The 20,749-nt window shown below is 42.9% G+C and overlaps 1 protein-coding gene across 3 annotated transcripts in view; it reads right to left on the bottom strand.

Moving 5' to 3' along the window:
- SPY (Tetratricopeptide repeat (TPR)-like superfamily protein) overlaps positions 1–3,403 on the bottom strand; it is a 39,745-nt gene extending 36,342 nt beyond the window's left edge. The window contains exons 1-3 of one of the 3 annotated variants that reach the window (XM_087400310.1): positions 3,218–3,403; positions 2,962–3,005; positions 1,879–2,396 (exon numbers count right to left, since the gene is read on the bottom strand). In XM_087400310.1, the coding sequence (XP_087256436.1) occupies positions 1,879–2,361 (483 nt within the window). In that variant the 5' untranslated portion in view covers positions 2,362–2,396; positions 2,962–3,005; positions 3,218–3,403. Of the gene's footprint in view, positions 1–1,878; positions 2,409–2,961; positions 3,006–3,217 lie in introns of all 3 variants that reach the window. The other 2 variants (XM_087400311.1, XM_087400309.1) reach the window with 2 other exon arrangements.
- Between the last annotated feature and the right edge of the window lie 17,346 nt (positions 3,404–20,749).

Genomic DNA, 20,749 nt, shown 5'->3' with positions numbered 1-20,749 from the left:
AACTATGATGCCACTTTTTGAAGGCATGTAGGTTCTTGCCAATATTTCCTAGTCACACATGGTAAGTGAGCTCTTTTTCATCAAACTTCCTGTTTTCAAGAGCTATCACCTAATTACTTGTACCACTGGCGACAGAGATGTACGACAATTGCAAATAGCAAGGTGAGCAACAAGATGGGCAAAGTTGCTTCTGTTGGCAAAGTGTTGAGCAGCTTGATATGACCAGCCTCCTAATTGTTTCGCCCTACACTATTGCATCTAAAATACACCGTACATGTCTGTTGCGTTGACATTCGCCACATCTCACTAGTTGGTTTATGCTTATGCTAATTATTTGCCACATTCTGATTGAGATGTAGAGGAAAAGCTTGGCTAGCGATTGGCTTGCTTGCACTGATGGCAAGGTTGACAACCCGGTTCCTTGCACATATACTTGGCGATGGCTTGGGCAACTGTTTGTGCCTTTGTCATTGTTTTGCCTTGTTTGCACTGTAGATTGCCATAAATGCCTAGGAAGAAGTGGTGAAGCGAGCTGAAGGTAGGGAATGAAGAAAGAGGTAAAAAGAACCAACTCAGGCTCTACAAATAGTCCTAGAAGCCAAGTCTCAATGAGAAACGGCAAAGTCCGTAAAAGGATGGGGCATTGTCGCAGTCCGGAACATCTTACACAAGTACCCTGACCTGTTATAGCATTGATTGATGGTGTCATCAGGGTTAGGCCTATCCCAAAAGTAATTTAGGATCATATTCACTTATGGCTCTTTACATTCTTGTAGCCTCGAAAGATTACTACCAATTCTGCATTGTAAGTCTGGTGTGCCATCAGCTATCCTTGCATTGTGAGACATTCTGGCCCTAAAGGCAGCAACTCTCACTCTGCATGCAGGAACAACAGGTGTGCATTTGCGGTGCGCACACCGATGCCACATGTGCAAGTCCATGTCCGCATGTATGTGTGAGAGGTAACTTTGTTGCTGCCTGGACTGCTGATCGCTGCTGGCTGACTACCAGTCTTCCCCATCATCCTACGCATGTAGCAGCTGTTTCTCTAATGCATGTCTCACAGGCTGTGGCCTGCACTTGGTGGCTGGTTAGCCACCATACTGATCGCCCTATTGCTGCTCCTCGCCCTTCATAGTCCACAAGTCCTGTGGCAGCCCTAAAGAGTAGTGCATGTTGGACGGCACGGACAAAACTAACCAATGTTGAAGCACTGTATTCTTCAATTCCCAAGACATTCAAAACATACGAATATCATAGCAAAAATACCCTTCCTATAGTCTGCAGTGGTTGCCTTTGTGCATTTATTTCAGATAATGACTACAACTTCACTTCTACAACAACAATGATCGATACACAATACGCAAACATGAAACAACTCCCATAGATTTTTAGCTTTTATGTTATTTAAAGAAAATAGGTGAACAGAAAATGACAATACAGATATATTCTCAAAACTCCTAACTACCTTGACGAAAACCCTGAGAGAGACTATCACATGGTTAATCCACCCATCTAAACCTTCTGCAGATTAAATACTGCTTTGTTGTCCACCAAATAAGAATATAAAGTATGTACAGAGCCCCATTTCCCACTTTATGATGTGAGAAGGCTATCTGCAGAGCCCATCAAAATAAGAAAATATAAAATCACCAGACCCCCATCAAAATAAGAAAGAGTAAATTATGCTGTTCACGATGCAAAAAATGTATCATCCACCAATCAAAATAATATTATGATGGCAAAACTCATATCATCACTACATAGATACTCGTGAAAAGATGAAGACCCTTGACACATTATTCAAACATTGTGGAGAAAAAGCATTGCATCTATTATTAAATCCATAAAAACAGCAGGTTCAAGCTGCATAAATACCTCCGCTGCTTCCAGCAAATGTCCTTCTTCTCTGTATAGTATCCCACAGTGAGTGAGTGCACAAGCATTTTTGGGGTCGAGTTTCAAAGCGTCTTTGAAGCATTCAAACGCCTGCCTAGAAAATCCTTGCATTTGGAGACAAATGCCCCGCCCTACATGTGCTTCTACACTCCGGGGTTCAGCCTCTAGTATATTCTCGTATAGAGCAAGTGCCTCAGCAAATTTGTTGCGTGATCGCAAGATTTCTGCATAGGAGAGACCATCTTTTCCACCAATCCGGTGAGATGTTGAAGGGTTGGTTGCAGGAGTTGCGTTTGTCACAGAAAAGCTTGTATTGCCATTTGAAACCAAGGCAGGAGAGCTACGCCGTTTTATTCTCTGACTTTCGTTACTGCTTTCTCTCTCCCTCACTCCATTTGCCACCTGAGATTGACCAATTTGTGACTCTGGCCATGCCATGACAGGCCCAACGCTGCTCTTCATTTCTTCTTGCAGGCCATCACATATCAGCTCCGTTCCTGCACAGAGTACTTCAACCATGTATGATTAGATCCAGCATTGTTTGCGGAAGACTTCAGACCATAGATTAATTAAAATTAATCCCAAAATACGAAAGCCACAAAATTTTCATATCTTTCTTTCCCAGAACTGCGTTCCTAATTGATAATGCGCAGGTTGAAAAGTTGTTCATGTAGGTCTGTAAAGTTAATTGTCCAGCGCAAGGCTAGGAAGGTAGACCGTATTGAGGGATTAGCGACTCTGACAAGGGCAACTACTGTTCAGACCTTAGAATACCACGAAGAATCCTGGAAGTACAAAACACAAAACCTAGTTTCAGTTCCGATATCGTACTTTAGATACCTGGCAAATTTAAAGGTTATAAATACTTGCAGGAGAAGCGCACCGAGATCGCTGATAAACGATCCCGTAATCCCAGTTTCCTGTGTGCCGCTTTTAGCTGAAATGGTAGGGAAATGGAAAGGGGACAAGAGGAAGCCTTTCAAAGCCACAACACCAAAAGTAAAGAAAGGGTACCACATTGTCTTAACTAAAGGGGGCAAAGAGCAAACAAGAACTATGCACCTCTAGCATATTTCTTCAGCGTCGATCACCCAAGCCAACACCATCTGGCGTAGCAACATAAATTTCAACGGTAAAGCCTTAGTGTGCAATGCTGCAGCCTTTGGACGTCACAATTCAGGCTCGGGGACAGCAGAACTAGCGAGCAGAGAAGCGGTAGAGGGGAAGGAGCAAGCAAAAGCGAGCGGGAAGTCGTAAAGGGGGGAAAGGGAGGAAGGAAAGGGCAGGAGAGGAGGGAAGGGAAGGGAAGAGGACTTACCAGCAAAGCGTCTCTGCCTGTGCGACCCCGACTCCGGTGAAAACGATGAAGACGATGATGATGATGCTGAAGGTACTGCGAATGCTGCTGCTGCTTCGAGTTTGCTCCGGGGATGAAGAGGAAGAGAAAAATGTCGATTGAAGACGAAGAAGACGAAGCAGCAGCAGCAGGAGCAGCAGAGCAGGAGTTTGTGAAGAGATTGCTTGTTTTCCCGGGAAGAGGGTGCCCTTTCCCTCCTGGAATAGCGTCCGCCCCTCCCATTCCCTCTTTACCGGCCCCTCCCGGTCATCCCGGTCCCCTCGTTTCCCACTCCCTGTCGTCGGTTGCATTGGCTTTTATTACTCCTCTTCATTCCCACTTTCTCGCTCCCCCTAGGGAAGGAGGATTTTCGGTGACCTGCCGGAGCCGGAACCCGACCGGATTCCAACCGGGAAAGGGCTACACGTGGCCCTTCTCGAGCATCAAGGTGAACTTGAAGGCGGAGTTTTTGATTTTCTGGTTAGGTTTTGCTGGAGTTTTGTGTATTTGGATTCCTTAAGTTTTGATGAAGGACACGGATGCCCTATGGATCCAAAACTTTGACGCTAAAGGAAACAGCCTTCAAGGCCATTTTTCAGCTATGTCTAGGCCAAATCTGATGATCTACTAAGCTAGTCATTGAATTCCACCTTCCTATTCGTACCTTGAACATGCAACGACTTGTGATAGTAATGGTCAATCAAATGGTGGGGATGCACCACTAACAAATTTGGAGACTAAAGGAGACATCCTCCAAGGCAACTTATTTTTGTTTTTGAGAGAAAAAGTGTATTTTAAATTAGAAATAAAAAGGAAAGATATAGCTACAAGAGCTTAAAACGGGTTACAATACATGACCCAACATCTTGGTTGCCATAAGCAGAGTTTCATCTTTTCTCCCAAAGGAAAAAAGAACGTTGATGGGGCTTTTTTGTGCGATAGATATCTTTTTGTATCGGATGAAAATGCTATGTAGATCATAGATAAGAGCACTCATGTGTAAGAGGAAGTAGCACTGATAGGCACATGTGTAGCTAGCATGGATAGGGTAGGAGATGATAGCTATTGTATAGCATGACAATAGTCTCTTTTATTTTTTGAGACAATGTTTTGTATTGACTATATACATATATAGTCAATACATTTATCAATGTATGGGGAGACATACTACTTCATAAATAAATCTTTGTTTGTATAAGAACCCTGATTGGAGGAAGTGATGACAAAGACTTAGAGCACCAACATTCACTACCATAGCTAATTTAAGAACTAGAAATATTATAATACTAACAAGTAGTGGCCCTATTAGAGGACTTACAAGTACTAGAACTCTAACAAGTTCTAGCACATCTCTAACCAACACTACTAGAACACTAACAAGCATAAGCAGAGCACTACTAAAGCACCAGCAACAAGCACTAAGCACTATTAGAGCACTACCAAGCACTAGTAACAATAAAGCAGTACCACTATTAGAGCACTAACAAGCAGTAGTAATAGCATAGCTTTGATCAGCACTATTAGAGCTACACTAACAAGCATAAGTACAACACTAAGTAGAGCTACCTTGCACTAGCACACACTACCTAGCACTAGCACTAACATGCACTAGCTTTACTACTAGCACTAACAAGTAGTAGCACCAGTAGAGCACTAACAAGTAGTAGCATAACTCTGACTAGCTCTATTAGAGTTACACTAACAAGCATAAGTACATTACTAAGTAGCACTACTTTGCACTAGCACACACTACCTAGCACTAGCACTAACGCCAATGAGACGATTGGATAGCCATTGGAGCTTGGATGTGGACTTTGGATCTTGCATTTAGCACAAGGAATGGATGGTGAAGTGTGTGACGACTATGTGCTCTCAAAGGGATTCTAGTAGTGGAGGGGCAGTGAAATGGGGAAAGATGTGGTCACCAAGGAAGCTGAAGGAGAACCCATGCTTTTTCGGAAGGACCAACGATAAGAAGTACTTCGCATGGCCACAACAGAGGGTAGAGGACCACAAAAAGAGTGGAAAAGTGAAGTAAAAAGAGAGGCTCCCATTGGTGGAAAAAAGGAGCCAATCAATGGGCAAGGAGTTGCATGGAAAAGTAACGGATGAGAAGTGAAGGAGTTGAAAATCAAACTACCAATTGGCCATCCATAAGAAGGGCAACCATTGCTTGTCTCGTAAGGTAGAGGGCAGTTGATCGTGTGTAGTGACAAGTTAGTGTTCTTTCAATTACGGTGGGAGATGCCCATCTTGTTTTGTTGTTTTGGTCTAGAGGTCAGGAGGCTGGCTGATTCTTGTGCAAAATTTTGCTCGCTAAACGAAGATAAGAGGTTGTTTGGTTGGCAACCCTACATGTGGGCTCTTATTAATTGCTTGTGGAGGTTTTGTGAGTTTACAAAGTGAGAGGGAAGGCAGCCATGCAGGGTTCTACACTTGAGATTTTAGCGACCTAGGTGACCAAATTTCAAGACGTATCAGGCAGTGAGGAGCTTGCTGTGGGGGAAGTGCTATTGTTCTTGGTGTCTGGTTCAAGAGGTGCTCTAAGTACACGACAAGCATAGGAGACGGGGCCACAATCTTGATCGAAGCGAAGATCGCATGTTGACTGATGTGGTTGTAACAAGCCAAGGAGGTATTTCAGTTGTGTCGACCGTGTGTGGATTGGAGGTTGCTTCGGCAAGATTGCTTGTTAAGTGCATGATAATATCTGCCAGCAACAAGTTGAACGCTGTTCTACGTACAGCAAGAAGTTTGCTTATGCTTTTCAAGCGAGCTTTCAGACATGTCTATTTCATGTGTAAGCGAGAGCAGGACTGAAGGGGAATTGAGTGGAAAACAGGGAGATGCAAGGTGTACAACAGAATGGAAGGCATAGGCGGAATATCGAAGGGCGAGCAACAGAGGCGAATTCAAGGTGGATGATGGTGAACTACGAACAACAAGCGGATTGAAGGCAAAGCAAGAGGCAAATTGAAGACAAACTGACGTCAGAGACAGATTGAAACCATCAAGCGAGCAATTGTTATGTGGGCTAGTAGAGGTAGTTGACTCACTTGCAAGAAATAATCGAGTCTTTTGATGGGCTTGTGTGAGTGACAAGGCACACCTTTGCCTCTAAGCAACTATCTTTTGGTTTGTTTGGAGAAAAGGGAAGCTTATGGCATGATTCTCATGTGCTTGGTGACTAGTTTAGTTGCTTGTGGACTTTCACTTGGTCAAATGGCAAGGCTTTGGGAAGCATGTTGAACTAGCCTTTTGTCAATAATAGTAAGTGGTGAATTTTTTGAAGAGGGTTGCTTTGGTTGTCCCTAGTGGAAAAAGGTAGGTTGAACATTGGAAGCAAGGTCCAAGGTTCCATCCGAGCTTCTTGGCATCTAGTTGATCATTTCAACAACAAGTTCTATTTGATCTTACAAGGGTTCTTCTTATGAGTTTATGATTCCTAGGAGTTGTGATTTATATATGCTTCAGTGATCTTTGTATTTTCAGTGATTATTGGTACATGGTATTCTCTCGGTGATTTCTGGTTATGGTGATTTGATGTTATGATGGGATCGTGTTTCTTCTCAGTCTATGAGTGTTGTCCCAACTATAAAGGCATTTTTGAGTTGCTCTGCTAGACTCATCACATTTTTTGGTGCCTCCCCTCCACCGAGGAATGACAGTCTCCAGACCTTTAGTTTACAAGACCAGAATCATTGGTGGTTGATCATAGAAATCATGGCTCAGGACTTTCGTTGTTTCATGGGGCGCCAGGCAAGGATGCCAAAAATTTCATGGAGCAATTGGAAATTACTTGTTTAATCAAGAATCGGCAAGATCCATCCTTCTTTACGTATTGTGTGCAAGATGAAGCCAAGCAATGGTTTCATGCCTATGAAGCCACCTAGGCAGCAAATAACCCACCGATAGAGGTAACATTTGAATTAGCAAGGGATGCTTTTCTATAGCACTATAGGAGGGTAAAAGATCCGAATAAGTTGTGGCATGAAATACAAAATTTTGTGTAAAAAATTGGGGACTCTGAATAAGTTGAATGTGAGAGTTTTTGGTTGATGTTAAAATTGACTATCATGTTCTACCAGTTGGGTTGGGAGCCTTTCCACTCATTCTGGTGGGTATAGGCCATGGTTAAGAGTGGTGAAGGTAGTATAGGACTAGGGACAGGGAACAGTCACTCTGCTAGATAAAGGAACGTTGAGGAAAAAGTTTAGTATGGTGGACGGGAAGCTACTTGAGAAAGAAGAGGAAGAAAAAGAAGAAAGTGAAGGAAGCTCTAGTAATAGTGAAGAGGAAAGTGAAAGCGAGAGTGAAATCATAGATACAAGTGGGGATGAAGTAGGGATGCTATTACCAGAAAGTGGCGATGAAGTTGAGGATTATGTGGGACGATTGGAGGCTAAGGGGGATTCATAGTTTGACTTCATGCAGCTAGTAGAGGAAGAGAATATGCAAGTTGTTCAAAAGAACAATGGTCTTTCGAAAGGATGCCATCAAGGAAGCCAATGTAGCAGATGAAGAGAAATACTTTGATGTGGTTGGAATTAAGGGAAAGGAAGATACAAATGTTTACCCAGGGCAGACAAATATTGAAGATGAGGTAAAGCATGACAAGATATGGTTCTCTTATGAAGGTAAGAGTTGGAAACAGAAAGAAAGTAGGTTTTTGATATTGGAGGGTCTACTCCCTCAATCAAGCTCAAGCAATGGTCGAGTTCATCTTTCCCTTGCGACAGATATCTTTTTGTATCGGATGAAAATGCCATAAGAGAACTCATGTGTAAGAGAGGAAGTACATTGATAGGTACATGTGTAGCTAGCACGGATAGGGTAGGAGATGATAGCTAGTGTATAGCATGACAATAGCCTCTTTTGTTTTTTGAGACAATGTTTTGTATTGACTATATACTTCATAAATAAATGTTTGCTTGTATGAGAGCCCTGATTGCAGGCAGTGATGATAAAGACTTTGTCGTTGACAATGAGATGATTGGATAGCCATTGGATCTTGGATGTGGACCTTGGATCTTGCGTTTGGCACATGGAATGGATGGTGAAGTGAGTAAAGACTATGTGCTCACAAAGGGGTTCTAATAGTGGAGGGGCAATGAAATGGGGAAAGATGTGGTCACCAAGGGAGCTGAAGGAGAGCCCATGCTTTTTCAGAAGGATTGATGATAAGAAGTACTTTGCATGGCCACAACAGAGGGTAGAGGACCACAAAAAGAGTGGAAAGTGAAGTAAAAAGAGAGGCTCTCATTGGTTGAAAAAAAGGAGCCAATTGATGGCCAAGGGTTTGCATGGAAAAGCAAGGGATGAGAAGTCAAGGAGTTGAAAATCAAACTACCAGTTGGCCATCCATAACAAGGGTAGCCATATCAATTCATGGGCATCTTCTTGCTCGTCTCGTAAGGTAGAGGGCAATTGATCATGTGCATTTCTTTCAATTACGGTGGGAGATGCCCATCTTGTTTTGTTGTTTTGGTTTGGAGGCCAAAAGGCAGGGCGATTCTTGTTGAAAATTCTGCTAGTTGAAGGAAGATCAGAGGTTGTTTGGTTGACAGCCCTACGTGTGGGCTCTTATCAATTCCTTGTGGAGTTTTCGTGAGTTTACAGATTGAGAGGGAAGGCAGCCAAGTAGGGTTCTACACTTGAGATTTCGGCAACCTAGGTAAACAAATTGCAGGACGTATTAGTGAGGAGCTTGCTGTGGGGGAAGCGCTTTTGTTCTTAGTGTCTGACTGAAGAGGCGTTCTAAGTATACAACAAGCATAAGAGATTTGGCCATGGCCTTGATCCAAGAGGAGATTGCATGTTGACTGGTTGTAGCAAGGTTGTGTCAGCTGTGTGTAGATTAGAGGTTGCTTCAGCAAGATTGAAGTGTCTCGCCGCTTAGTCAACCGGTCCCTAGTCGAAAATTTGCAGACAAGTAACCTCCAAAGCGTAAAATTAAACCTATGTGAGAGAGCACACTCCTTAGTTAGTGTGACCATATGAGCCATGCATCATGAGGAGCATATTGTGCCAAGCGAGCATAGTCACATAAGGAATGTCAGAGAGCATTGGTAAAGCAAAATCTTTGAACAACAAATGAGCCAAATCATTACCAACCGAGTTGACCCATTCTCTTATATCAATCGCCCATTGCAAAAGAGAACTAGTAGGCCAGTCCTGGCATATTCTTTCAAGTATGCTCCTGATGAAACTATTAGATATCAATGCTCTACTCTCGTGTAACTACGTGGGAGCCAGCTAACTCTACTTGTAAGCCCCCCATATGAGGAGAAAGCATTTGAGTAGCTCGGTTATCCAGTAGGTCCTGGTTTGGACACCAGATGGGAGCCATGTGTGGCCTGATGACTGGACGACTTCAGATAGAGTTGGCACACTACCAACTAGGCTATATGCAAGTGTGGGAAGGCATCCCATGACTGACCGCACTGAGGGTAGATGGAGCATTTCTCGGGGTAGCCCACTCTTAGGTTACGGGGCTCGTTTAGAGCCCTAGATGATCTCGGATGGCTCTAGGCCAAACGATAACCGTAGGTTAGTTGCTCTATTCTACGCCATGGTTCTATCGTGTGGTTGGTGGCCTACCGACCTCTAGTCGGCCATTTTGGGTGCACTGGGTTGGTCACCCAATTGGGTCTAACCGACTTCGACTGGTGGCTATATAAGAGCAAGCCCGTGAAGCCCATTATCATCACTGACTATAGCAACCCTGATTCCTTAGCACCCAACCTCCGTCCTCTACTGTTTCTAGCACGCCATCGAAGCTTCTCACACAGGAGCGCATGGTTGGGAGGCAGAGCCCTCTATTGTATCAATTTTACAGTAATCAAATTTTTGATTCTCCATACTATCTGCTTTTCTCTCTTGCATACGAGATCCTGTTATCTGTTGAGCACAGACGTTGTATTGTTTTCTTACATGGTATCAGAGCTTGGGCTCTAGCAAGAAGATTTAGTAGTGTGTTTCTATTTGCGAGCAGATTGTGAGAGATGGCTCAGCCCGCAAGACTGCGAATCCCACCATTCGGCAAAAGCGGAAAGTTGGACGGCACTAACTATCCACTCTAGAAGTTTAAGATGAAGACCATCCTAAGCGCATACGAGCTTTGGGATACTGCTATTGGGGTGGACGTGAAGTTAGTTTCGAGACTGAATCCAGCCAATGCAGGACAACAGATAGTACCAACTGCGGATGAGATTCTCACGTGGACAAGAAGAAATGCAGATGCGCTGTGTTCTATTGTCTGCACTGTAAGTGATTCTGTCATGGCATTAATTCAACATGTCACCACAACAGAGGAGGCATGGAAGGTCTTGAAAAATCAGTACGAGACCATGAATCAGATGCGAATTCAAAATCTGGAGACTCAACTTGCGAACGAGAAACTATCTGAGTCTAAAATGGTAGAGAAGTTCATCACCAGGGTGAAGAATCTGCGCGATCAGATGATTGCGATTGGCATCACCATCACCATCACCAACGAGAATCTAGCACAAAGGTGCACCTGGATTCTCCCACCAAAGTACGACAGTCTTGTTACGGCGCTAAATACATAGAACAAAAATCCACACCTCAACTTTGAGGATTTCAGCGCAATGCTTTTGGAGGAGGAGATGCGTCAGAAGATGAGGACTGGAGAAGATTCAGCTTTCTCGGCTGGATCAAAGAAAGGTAAGGGTAAGAAATCTGGTAACCCATCTTCTTCTGATGATAAAAAGAGAAAGAAGAAGATCAAGTGCTTCTATCACAACAAGGCAGGATGAGTGCCGGAAGAAGATTACAGATAAGAAGAACGGAGTAAAGAAAGAGTCCAACAACAGCGCACAGGCAGTACTAGTAGAGATGTTCGTAGCAATTGAGGAGATTTGCATGGAGGGAATTCATGTACCTATAGATGGACCTTGGATTATTGACAGTGGTGCATCGTGCCACATGACCAGTTGGAAGGATTGGTATACCTCTCTACATCCGGTAGGGAATGACATCCTGGTAGTAGTCGGCAATGATGCAAAATGTCCACAAAAGGAAAAGGTACGATTGCTCTCAAGTCAGATGGAGTTGTAAAACAATTGTCCGATGTTCTTTATGTGCCAAATATCAAGAGGAACTTGTTGTCCGTTTCTGCGATCATGGATTGGGACCTCAAAGTTCACTCCGATAAGAATGGCGCACAGATTTTGGATCTTCAAGGGAAGGTCGTTGGTAAAGGCACACGGCGCAACAACATCTATGAACTCTCAGCTTTTAGTGCTCGAGCCGATGTGAGCAAAACTAAGCTGTGGCATGAGAGGTTTGGTCATCTAAACCTTAGTTCTTTAAAGGAGATGCATAAAAGTGGAATGATTGCAGACCTACCAGAAATTACATATTTGCCCGATGTATGTGAAGCTTCCATGATGGGCAAGTAGCATCGACAGCCCTTTCCTAAAGAGGCCAACAGGGCAAAGGCTCCTTTAGAGCTCGTTCACACGGACCTCTGCGGAAAGATGGAGACAAAAGCTTTGGGTGGTTCCTACTACTTCATGATGCCGATCGACGACTACAGTAGAAGGATATGGATATACTTCCTGAAGACTAAAGATGAGGCTTTTAGTAAGTTCAAAGAATGGCATGTAATGGTCGAGAAAGAAATGGGGAGGAAGGTGAAGAAGTTGAGATCAGACAAAGGTGGTGAGCTCACATCAAGTGAATTCGAAAGTTACTGCAAAAGTCACGTGATCAAGAGACAGAAACCCCCGCCACATACATCATAGCAAAATGGAGTAGCAGAGCAGAAGATGCGCGTCATCTATGAAATGGGTAGGAGTTTGATGAAAGGGAAAGATTTGCCAAAGAATTTCTGGGCTGAAGCATGTAACACAGTAGTTTACATTCTAAATCGTAGCTACACGAAGGCTGTGAACGAGATGACTCCACGGTAGGCCTTTTCTAGTAAGAAACCTTCAACTGCACATTTCAGAGTTTTTGGATGTGACTGTTTTGTGCATGTCCATGATGCTAACAGAGCCAAATGGGAACCGAAGAGCCAGAAATGGCTACAGTGAAGAGGTGAAGGGTTAACGTCTCTATAATCCTGTTACCAAGAAGGTAATAGTAAGTCGCGATGTGGTCTTCTCAGAACAACCGCATCAATTGGAGGAGGATGCTTCCTTCCCAGACAACCAGGACCAGAATATCCATCCAGTACAACCACCAACAATAGACCGAACTCCCCCAACGGTGCTTGGGAGAATTCAAGATAAAGAAGAGGAAGAAGAGCCTACAGAACCACAATGGCAACGGCCATTCCTAAGGTGGGTAAAGCAGCTTTTAGATGGTAGAGAACCTCCAGCCATTGAGGAGGAACCATCCGAACACCGCTGGTCCAAGAGATTAGAGGAGTAAAGAAGAGCGCAGATACACTTGGTCAACTACGCTTTGATGATAGAGGTGATCCGTGCTGAAGAAACCAAGTGTCTTGAAGAGGCACAGGGTGATGATAGGTGGATGGAGGCTATGCAGTCAGAGTATGGCTCCATAATGAAGAACAACACTTGGGACCTTGTGGATCGACCACCAAAACACAAGGTAATTGGCACCAAGTGGGTGTAGTACAAGTCCGACAGCACGTTGGATAAGTATAAGGCTCGGCTCGTGGCAAAAGGATTCACACAGGTACATGGTTTTGATTATCAGGATACTTTTGCTCCCACAACTCGACTAACCACAATTTGCAGTGTTTTGACTTTAGCAGCACAGGGAAGTTGGCCCGTGTTTCAGATGGGTGTAAAATCTACCTTTTTGAATGGAGATCTCAAGGAGGAGGTATACGTGGAACAACCACCAAGTTTTGTGATCCTCGGTTCAGGAGGTAAAGTCTGTAAGCTGAAGAAGTCACTTTACGGGCTGAAACAGGCCCCACGAGCATGGTACCAATGGATTGATGCCTACTTTCTACAAAACGAGTTCAGGAGGAGCCCATCTAATGCAAATTTGTATATCTATAGAGGAGGCATGTGTATGATCGTGGTCCTTTATGTGGACGACCTTGTCATAACAGGGAACCATGAAGAGAAGATCTCACAGATAAAGCATTTGCTAGGAAGAGAGTTTGAAATGACAGTCCTCGAACTAATGCATTTCTATTTGGGAATTGAAGTTTGGCAAGAGCCAAAATAGATCATCGATATTTCTAGCAATGGAATAAATTAAGCCCACCTTTGGTCCCAAAGAGTGCTCCTTGTGGTGATGCCTCTATTATGTAAACTTAATGAAATTCTCAATTTAATTTGAACAGGCGCAATCCCATTGTAGGATGGCCAACTATTAATCCAAACATTTAGCCCAAGAGATCTATCCCCATACAATCATGAATTTGAGTGCTAAGCAGAATCTCTGATTGCCATATAGGCAAATGTTTTTTTAATATATCTGAATTCTTTATATCAACCCTGAATGGAGAAAGAATGATCTCCTTCCAACTAAGCACATCATTAGAAAACCCAATCACTCTAGCTTATTGAATCCAAGATCTATAGATTATAGCCCAGGGATGACTAAGGCCAAGGCTTCTTGTTGGTTCCCATTAACATGCAGCTCCTTTGATAGCTACGGTAGATCAAATGGTGGGGATGCTCCATCGATCCAAAACTTCTAGGCTCAAGGAAAAAGCCTATGAGGCAATTTTTTAGTTAAATCTAGCCCAAATTTAATGCTCTTGTGAGCTAGTCATTGTATTCCACCATACCATTACTAAAACACATCAACCTGAGGCTTCTCGATCCTCAATGGCACTTGAAATATGGGCACCACCTAACTCCATATTTTTAGGTGACACTAGCCTTAACATTCTTCTTTGACCATCTTTTTGTTTCTAGTCATAGCTAGCCTTCCGTATTAGCCTCTAAAATGTCTTGAGCTCTCTCTATCTCTAGCATCTCTTTCATCTCTCTCCCTCCCTACATCATCTCTCAGCTTCCCTTACACATTGTGACTAACTTTATGTGGACAAATTGTGTATCCCTCTAATCTTGGCACATACCTTATTGTCCATTGATTGCCCTACTTGTATGAGCCACATTGCATTTCATGCAACCCCAAAAAGTCGTCGCTCTTTTTTCTTAAGTTTGTTAAGTTCTAAATATTTTTGTCTTCTCACAATGCATTCAATTAATAAATTCATGATTTGCAACACAATGTGAACACTAATATTAACATAAGAAAATGCAAGAAACCAGAGGTTGAGAACTACCTACCGCCATATAATATCAAGAATAGCATTGAGGTGGGTTACCTGAGGGGGCACCAAAATACATAAGTTGGTGGGAAACAGTTATCCATTAGAAGTCTAGTGGTGTAAGTGCCCAGAGAAAAGTTGGCTCTCAAAACAAAACAAAAATAAAGTTCCAAATATATAAAATCAAGCTTTTAAATACAAATTAGAATTTAAGTATTAAAAATTGTAAACCATCATTAGGTTGATAATAAAATGGTTGAAACTTGCTATAGCATGATAAAAAAATACAAGTAGGTGACTTAACAAATACAAGTCCTCAATCAAGAGATCAAGTGACATGAAATAACAAAAAGATAACCTAAAGTGAACTCTATGTGTGGTGTTGCTTGTCTCCTCTATTTTGAAAGTGGGTCCACTCACATTGGGTTCACATGCCACTATACTACCAAGACCAAAGCTAGAACTTTAAATCCTTGAATTGAATAGACTTGTAATTTTTCTGTGGGGAGAACATAAAAGTAGATTTCTACTGCCTAGTGAACAATTATTAGACTCAAGTTCACAAAACCCAAGGTACTTAAGTGTTGGCCATTGATAGCCCATACCAAAGCGACGGTGAGGTTTAGGGGCACCTGTAGCTTTTCTTATAGCTCGTAGGAGATGAAGTTGTGGCTTGCTCCAAAAAAACAGCAGCAGATGGTCTCTAAGGAGTCGCCAAATGAGAAGGAGCCCAAGAGAACGGATATCTAGCAAATTGGGAAGGACCTAGTGTTACGCCGTGAACTATCAAATCGACTGGTGGGCCAAAATAGCTTCCCTCACGAATGGTGGTAGAACTGCGGTAATTTCGCTTTGTGAACCATGTCGTGCTCCTTTTGTTGCACCCTCACTGACCTGAAGCTCCATCCACCTCCAACCCTCCAAACACCAACCCTCCAAAGATAGTCCGGCCCCAAAAGGAGTAGAGGACCAACTACTACGACAATAAGGTGCAATTGCCCATTACTCTGCCATTGTTGTTCCCTCATGAACAACAAGTACAAAAGGCTATTCTCTGTGCTCAATGCTACTTCAACAACAACCAACGACCAAAAAAGATCCAAGTAGGGCATCACTCCCTAATCACTTAAGGGATGTCTCTATTGAAGGCAACCCCACCTAGGAGAAGGACATGACACCATCCAGCACCTTAGCTTCCATGCCCTAATCCATCCCCTCAACCATAGCATTGCCCCAAGCGCTGGGTCACCACCAAGCTTTTAGAAGACTGAGATAGTTACAATGGCAAAAGTAGGTTGCCTAGGTATCGAAGTTCAAGTCTAGGTGTGACTCTTGGTGACTCCTAGCGACGAGGTTCGACCAATGAAGTACAACACTCCTTCACCTTCTTTTCGAAGAAAAATGCTTGTGACGGTTTGCAGTATCGTCGGCATTGAATCTTCTTTCCATCCTTCCACTTTTTAAAAGATGAAATGGAATTATCCATGTATTCATCTTTGTTAATGTTTTTGTCCTTGTTTTCTGTGATCTTTTTTAAACAATAAGGCCACCATATTTTCAAATTTGGTTATGCAACTTGAAGAACTTCCAGGAAGACGGAAATTGTGTTACATTTTTCCTACTCTTGATTAGGACTATTGCCTTTTCCTCATCATAAAGCTCAGTTTTAAGACTTGCGAGTATATGATCTCATCATCATTTGACATTTTCAGCTCATTAAATCTAAGCTTTAAAACATTAGAGTTGGTAATTTTGTTTCCATCTAGCTTGCTCCATACTTTTCTTTCTGTTAAAAGTATGAACAAAATCCACGAGAGCAAGCTCAAGGCAGAGATACCAAAAACCCCCTACTAGAAGAGACCACTAAAAAGCTCCTCAAAGCAAACAAGAAATAAACCAAGGTTGAGGCTGAAAGTGCCATCTTAACCCTACCTGCAGGGGTTCCGAAGGTAGCAACACAAGAACCTGTGTCAACCTTGGATGTGGTACCACAGAACCTACTGTCGAATCAGCTGCAACAAACAAGTCCCAGAGTCTCAAAGAGTCTCAAAAATGTCCTAGTACCATGAATCGTACAACTCAACATCAGGATCGCCCAAGACAGCGAGGGTGCAACACAAGAATTGACCCCTATGATGAGGGGAGTTACACAAGAACCTTCCTCCAAACCCAAAGGCAAATCATCAATGGTAGTTTCGATCATACCATCACTAACGGCGTCGCTCGACTCATGAGAGCAAGTGTCTATGCCGAGGGTGGTTACACAAGAACCTACTTATCCCATGACAAAGGATCATCTCGCAAGGAATTGTCACCATGCTAGTGTACCCCTAGTATCTAGGGTGAGACACAAGCTAGACACATGCTCTAAATGGCTGTTAACATGCTATGCGCCAACGCAACATTCATCAACATCGCATTCCCACATGATCATTGAGTCTAGGTCTAGGTGAGTCAGCATGGTAGGCATGTCACCCCAATGCACCCGCAGCCCACAAGTCACTTCCTTGCATATACACCCACACATATGCACGATTAGTACTAGGTGATTAGGGCCAGTATGCCCCATCAACATTTTCTGTATTTTTGCATGATGAGACCTCACAATCCACCCCACACCTCACGTACACGACTGCCACTTCCTAACCCTTTCCCCCCTCTCTCTCTCTCACCTTCCCACTTTCCCCCTTCTTTCCCTTTCCTTATTTTCCTTAGGAAATATCCTACCGATCGTTGCCATAGCACTATCCCATCGACTGTCGCCATTTGACTATCTTGTCGATTATCACCATCTAACTATCTTGTCGACTCTCGCCATCTAACTTTTCCACCGACCATCGCCATCTAACTATCCCACCGGTCATTGCCATAGCTCTATCCCATGGACCATCCCCATCTGGCTATCTCGCCGATTGTCTCCATCCGATAGATAATACACCAAATCTAGTTCAAGGGACAGACATTATCCCTATGAACAATTTCACTCATATGAGGATTCGTGAAAGATGTACTCTACGTTACGAAGCTCAACAAGAACCTCTTGTCAGTAGGTCAAATGATGGAACACAACTACCGAGTCATCTTTGATGGAGATGAATGCACTATCAGAGACAAATCCAGAAGATTTCAGCTAGTAGCAAAAGGTGTCAAGGAAGGATGCTTGTACAGAATACTAGCTACAGTACCAAATATGCATGCCATGTCAGCTCAACTGCAATAGATGCCACTATCTGCAAAATGGCATAAGAGATATGGCCATGTTAATTTCAAGAGCTTACTTGATCTCACGAATCAGAATATGGCAATCAGGATTCCTAAGCTACAGTTTCTTGGAAAAGTTTGCAAAGCATGCTGCTTCGGCAAACAACTTCGGCAGAATTACCTTTCGAGCATGAGGTATTCTTGATTAGATACATACAAATATATGGGGTTATGCCCAGACCCGCAGCATCAATGGTTCACTTTACTACTTGACTTGACAACTATAGCAGATATTGTTGGGTCTACTTTCTGAAAGAGAAATTTGAAGTGTTTTCCAGATTTCAAGAAGATTTCAAGAATTCAAAGCCATGGTAGAAAACCAGACAGGCAGAAAGATCAAAGTCATGAGATCAAATAGAGGAGATGGATTCATTTCTTTAGCATTCATGACTTTTTATAGTGCTAGAGCAATGCTTAGTGAGAAGCATCTTCCAAATCAGTATTGGGCATAAGCAATAGCCACTGCAAACTATTTGCTTAATCAGCTTCCTACCGCATCAATTCAGGGTATGACACCTTATGAAGCATTCACTGGACACAAGTCACGCATTGGGCATCTCTGCATATTTGGTTGCATAGCATATACCCACATACATGATGATCATTGCAGGAATCTCCCCTCATTTTCTTTCCTCTTCGCTCTCTCTTTTTGCTCTCTCTCCTCTCTTGTTTTCTTTCTCTCCTCTCTTTTCCTCTCTTTCTCTCTTTTTTCTCTCTTTATCTCCTCTCTTTTCTCTCTCTCTTTGCTCGCTTATTTCCCTCCTCTTCTTTCTCTCTTTCTCTCCTACTCTCCTTTCTGTTCTTTCTCCCTCCTTTCTTTTCTCTCCTATTTTATTTCTCTCCTCTCTTTTCCTCTCTTCCTGGCTCTCTCTTTCCTCTTCCTCGCTCTCTCTTTCTCTCCTCTGTTTTCCTCTCTTTCTCTCTTTTTTTTCTCTCTTTCTCTCCTCTCTTTTCTCTCTTTCTTTCCTCTTTTATTTCCTCCTCTTTTTCCTCTCTTACTCTCTTTTTCTCTCTCTTTTTGTCCTCTCTTTTCCTCTCTTTCTCGCTCTCTCTTTCCTCTTCCTTGCTTTCTCTTCCATGATTAACATCTTCATCTGCTTCTTCCCATCTTATTCTCTTCTTCTTTCTCTCCTCTCCTTCCCTCCTCTCTTTCTTGCTCTTTCTTTCCTCTTCCTTGCTCTCTCTTTTCCCTCTTTCTCTCCTCTCTTATTTTCTTTATCTCCTCTCTTTTCCTCTTTTCGTCTCTTTTCGTCTCTTTCTCTCTTTCTCTTCTTTTATCTCTTTCTTTCCTCTCTTATTTCCCTCCTCTTCTTCCTCTCTTTCTCTCTTTATTACTCTCTTTCTCTCCTCTCTTTTTCTCTCTTTCTCTCTTTTTTTCTTTCTTTTTCTCCTCTCTTTTCCTCTCTCTCCCACTCTCTCGTGGCTCTCTCTTTACTCTTCCTTGCTCTCTCTTCCATTGTCAACATCTTCTTCTACTTATTCTCATCTTATTCTCTTCTTCTTTATGTCCTCTCTCTCTCTCTCTCTCTGCTTCCTCTTCCTTGCTCTCTCTTTTCCCTCTTTCTCTCCTCTCTTATTTTCTTTCTCTCCTTTCTTATTTTCTCTCTCCTCTCTTTTCTCTCTTTTTTCCTCTCTTTCTCTCCTCTTCTCTCATTCCTTTTCTTGCTCTTATCTCTTTCTATCTCTCCTCTCTTTTCCTCTCTCTTCTTTCTCTTCTTCTTTCTCTCCTCCTTCCTTTTCTTTCTCTTTTTCTCCCTCTTCTCTTTTGCTCTCTTTTCCTCCCTTTTCTCTTTTCTCTCTTTCTTTCCTCATATTCCCTCTTCTCTTATCTCTCTTTCTTTCCTCTTCCTCCCTCTCTCTTTTCTTTTTTTCCCCCTCTTTCTGCATTTTTGTCTCTCCGCATTTCCATCTTTCCTCATTTTTTGTCTTATCGCATTTTCGTCTTTCCGCCAAGGTCTTTCACAGCAGTTAATAAAGTTATAAATCTTTCTTTAGCACACTTTCACAGTAGACAATGGCACGACACAGTGGTGAAATGAGATTACATTTTATTGTTTGTGTTTGTCCAATCCCATTGAATTAGACATGTCGTCATGTCACTCGTTCGGATAGTAGACTCTCGATGATCATGGGAGTCAGGACTCCTCGTAGGAGGAGAGCTCATGGGCTCTACTCTCCTAATGACTTCAATTTTACTCAGTTGACTCCTCAAGGGACTACTCCTGGGGGACTCCTCAGGGGCCAACTCCTCAGGGGACTACCCCTCAGGAGACTCCTTTGTTGGCAGCCCATGGCTTCGTTGGGAGTCTTGATGAGTTTGTCTCGTAGCCATGAGCGATGCGGAGGAAGAGAGATTATTTTCTCTTCTGTCCCAGAGGACCTCCACCGTTCCCTCTTCTGCACCCCTTGGGGGTAGATCAAGGACATTGATAACTTTTCCTAATCAACAGCCATCCCCTCTTGCCCCTTCTGAGAAATCATCATCTGGGCGTCATCGTGATAGGTCCAGAAAAAGTAGTAAGGGTCGACACTGCTATGGTGGCACAGGAGATGTAGACAAGTCTGCACACTCCCAACGCTCTAAGTCTCCCAGCGCTCTAAGTCTCCCCTTGTTCATGAGACATAGTTCTAGTCTAGTCCCTTGCCCTCCCCTCTCATAGGCTGTAGGATAGGACATTTGGTCATTTTGTATTTCGACACTTTTGACATTTTGTAGTGCATTATTTCGGTAGGTTTACCATTTTGGAGTTTGGCACTTTCACCATTTTGTAGCACATTACTTTGGCAAATTTGCCATTCTCAACTTTGGCACTACTTTTGGCATTTTGTAGACCTTTTTTGCAACATTATAACATGATTTTGTACACCTCTTTTGTAACATTTACTCATGATTCTAAAAAAAACATTGTGGGGCAAGATGGGACTGATATCCTGTCCCATAAATTCTTTTTTTTTTTGCATCTATTAAAATGTCTATATTTACCGATGCCCATACCGACAGTGGAGTGTTGGTATATACCGAT

Source organism: Dipteris shenzhenensis, chromosome 29 (genome assembly GCF_047967505.1).
Source record: "Dipteris shenzhenensis isolate YYH24624 ecotype China chromosome 29, Dip_SZ_1.0, whole genome shotgun sequence".
In the NCBI taxonomy this organism is placed as follows: domain Eukaryota; kingdom Viridiplantae; phylum Streptophyta; class Polypodiopsida; order Gleicheniales; family Dipteridaceae; genus Dipteris; species Dipteris shenzhenensis.
This window is presented reverse-complemented; position numbering and strand designations above follow the sequence as displayed.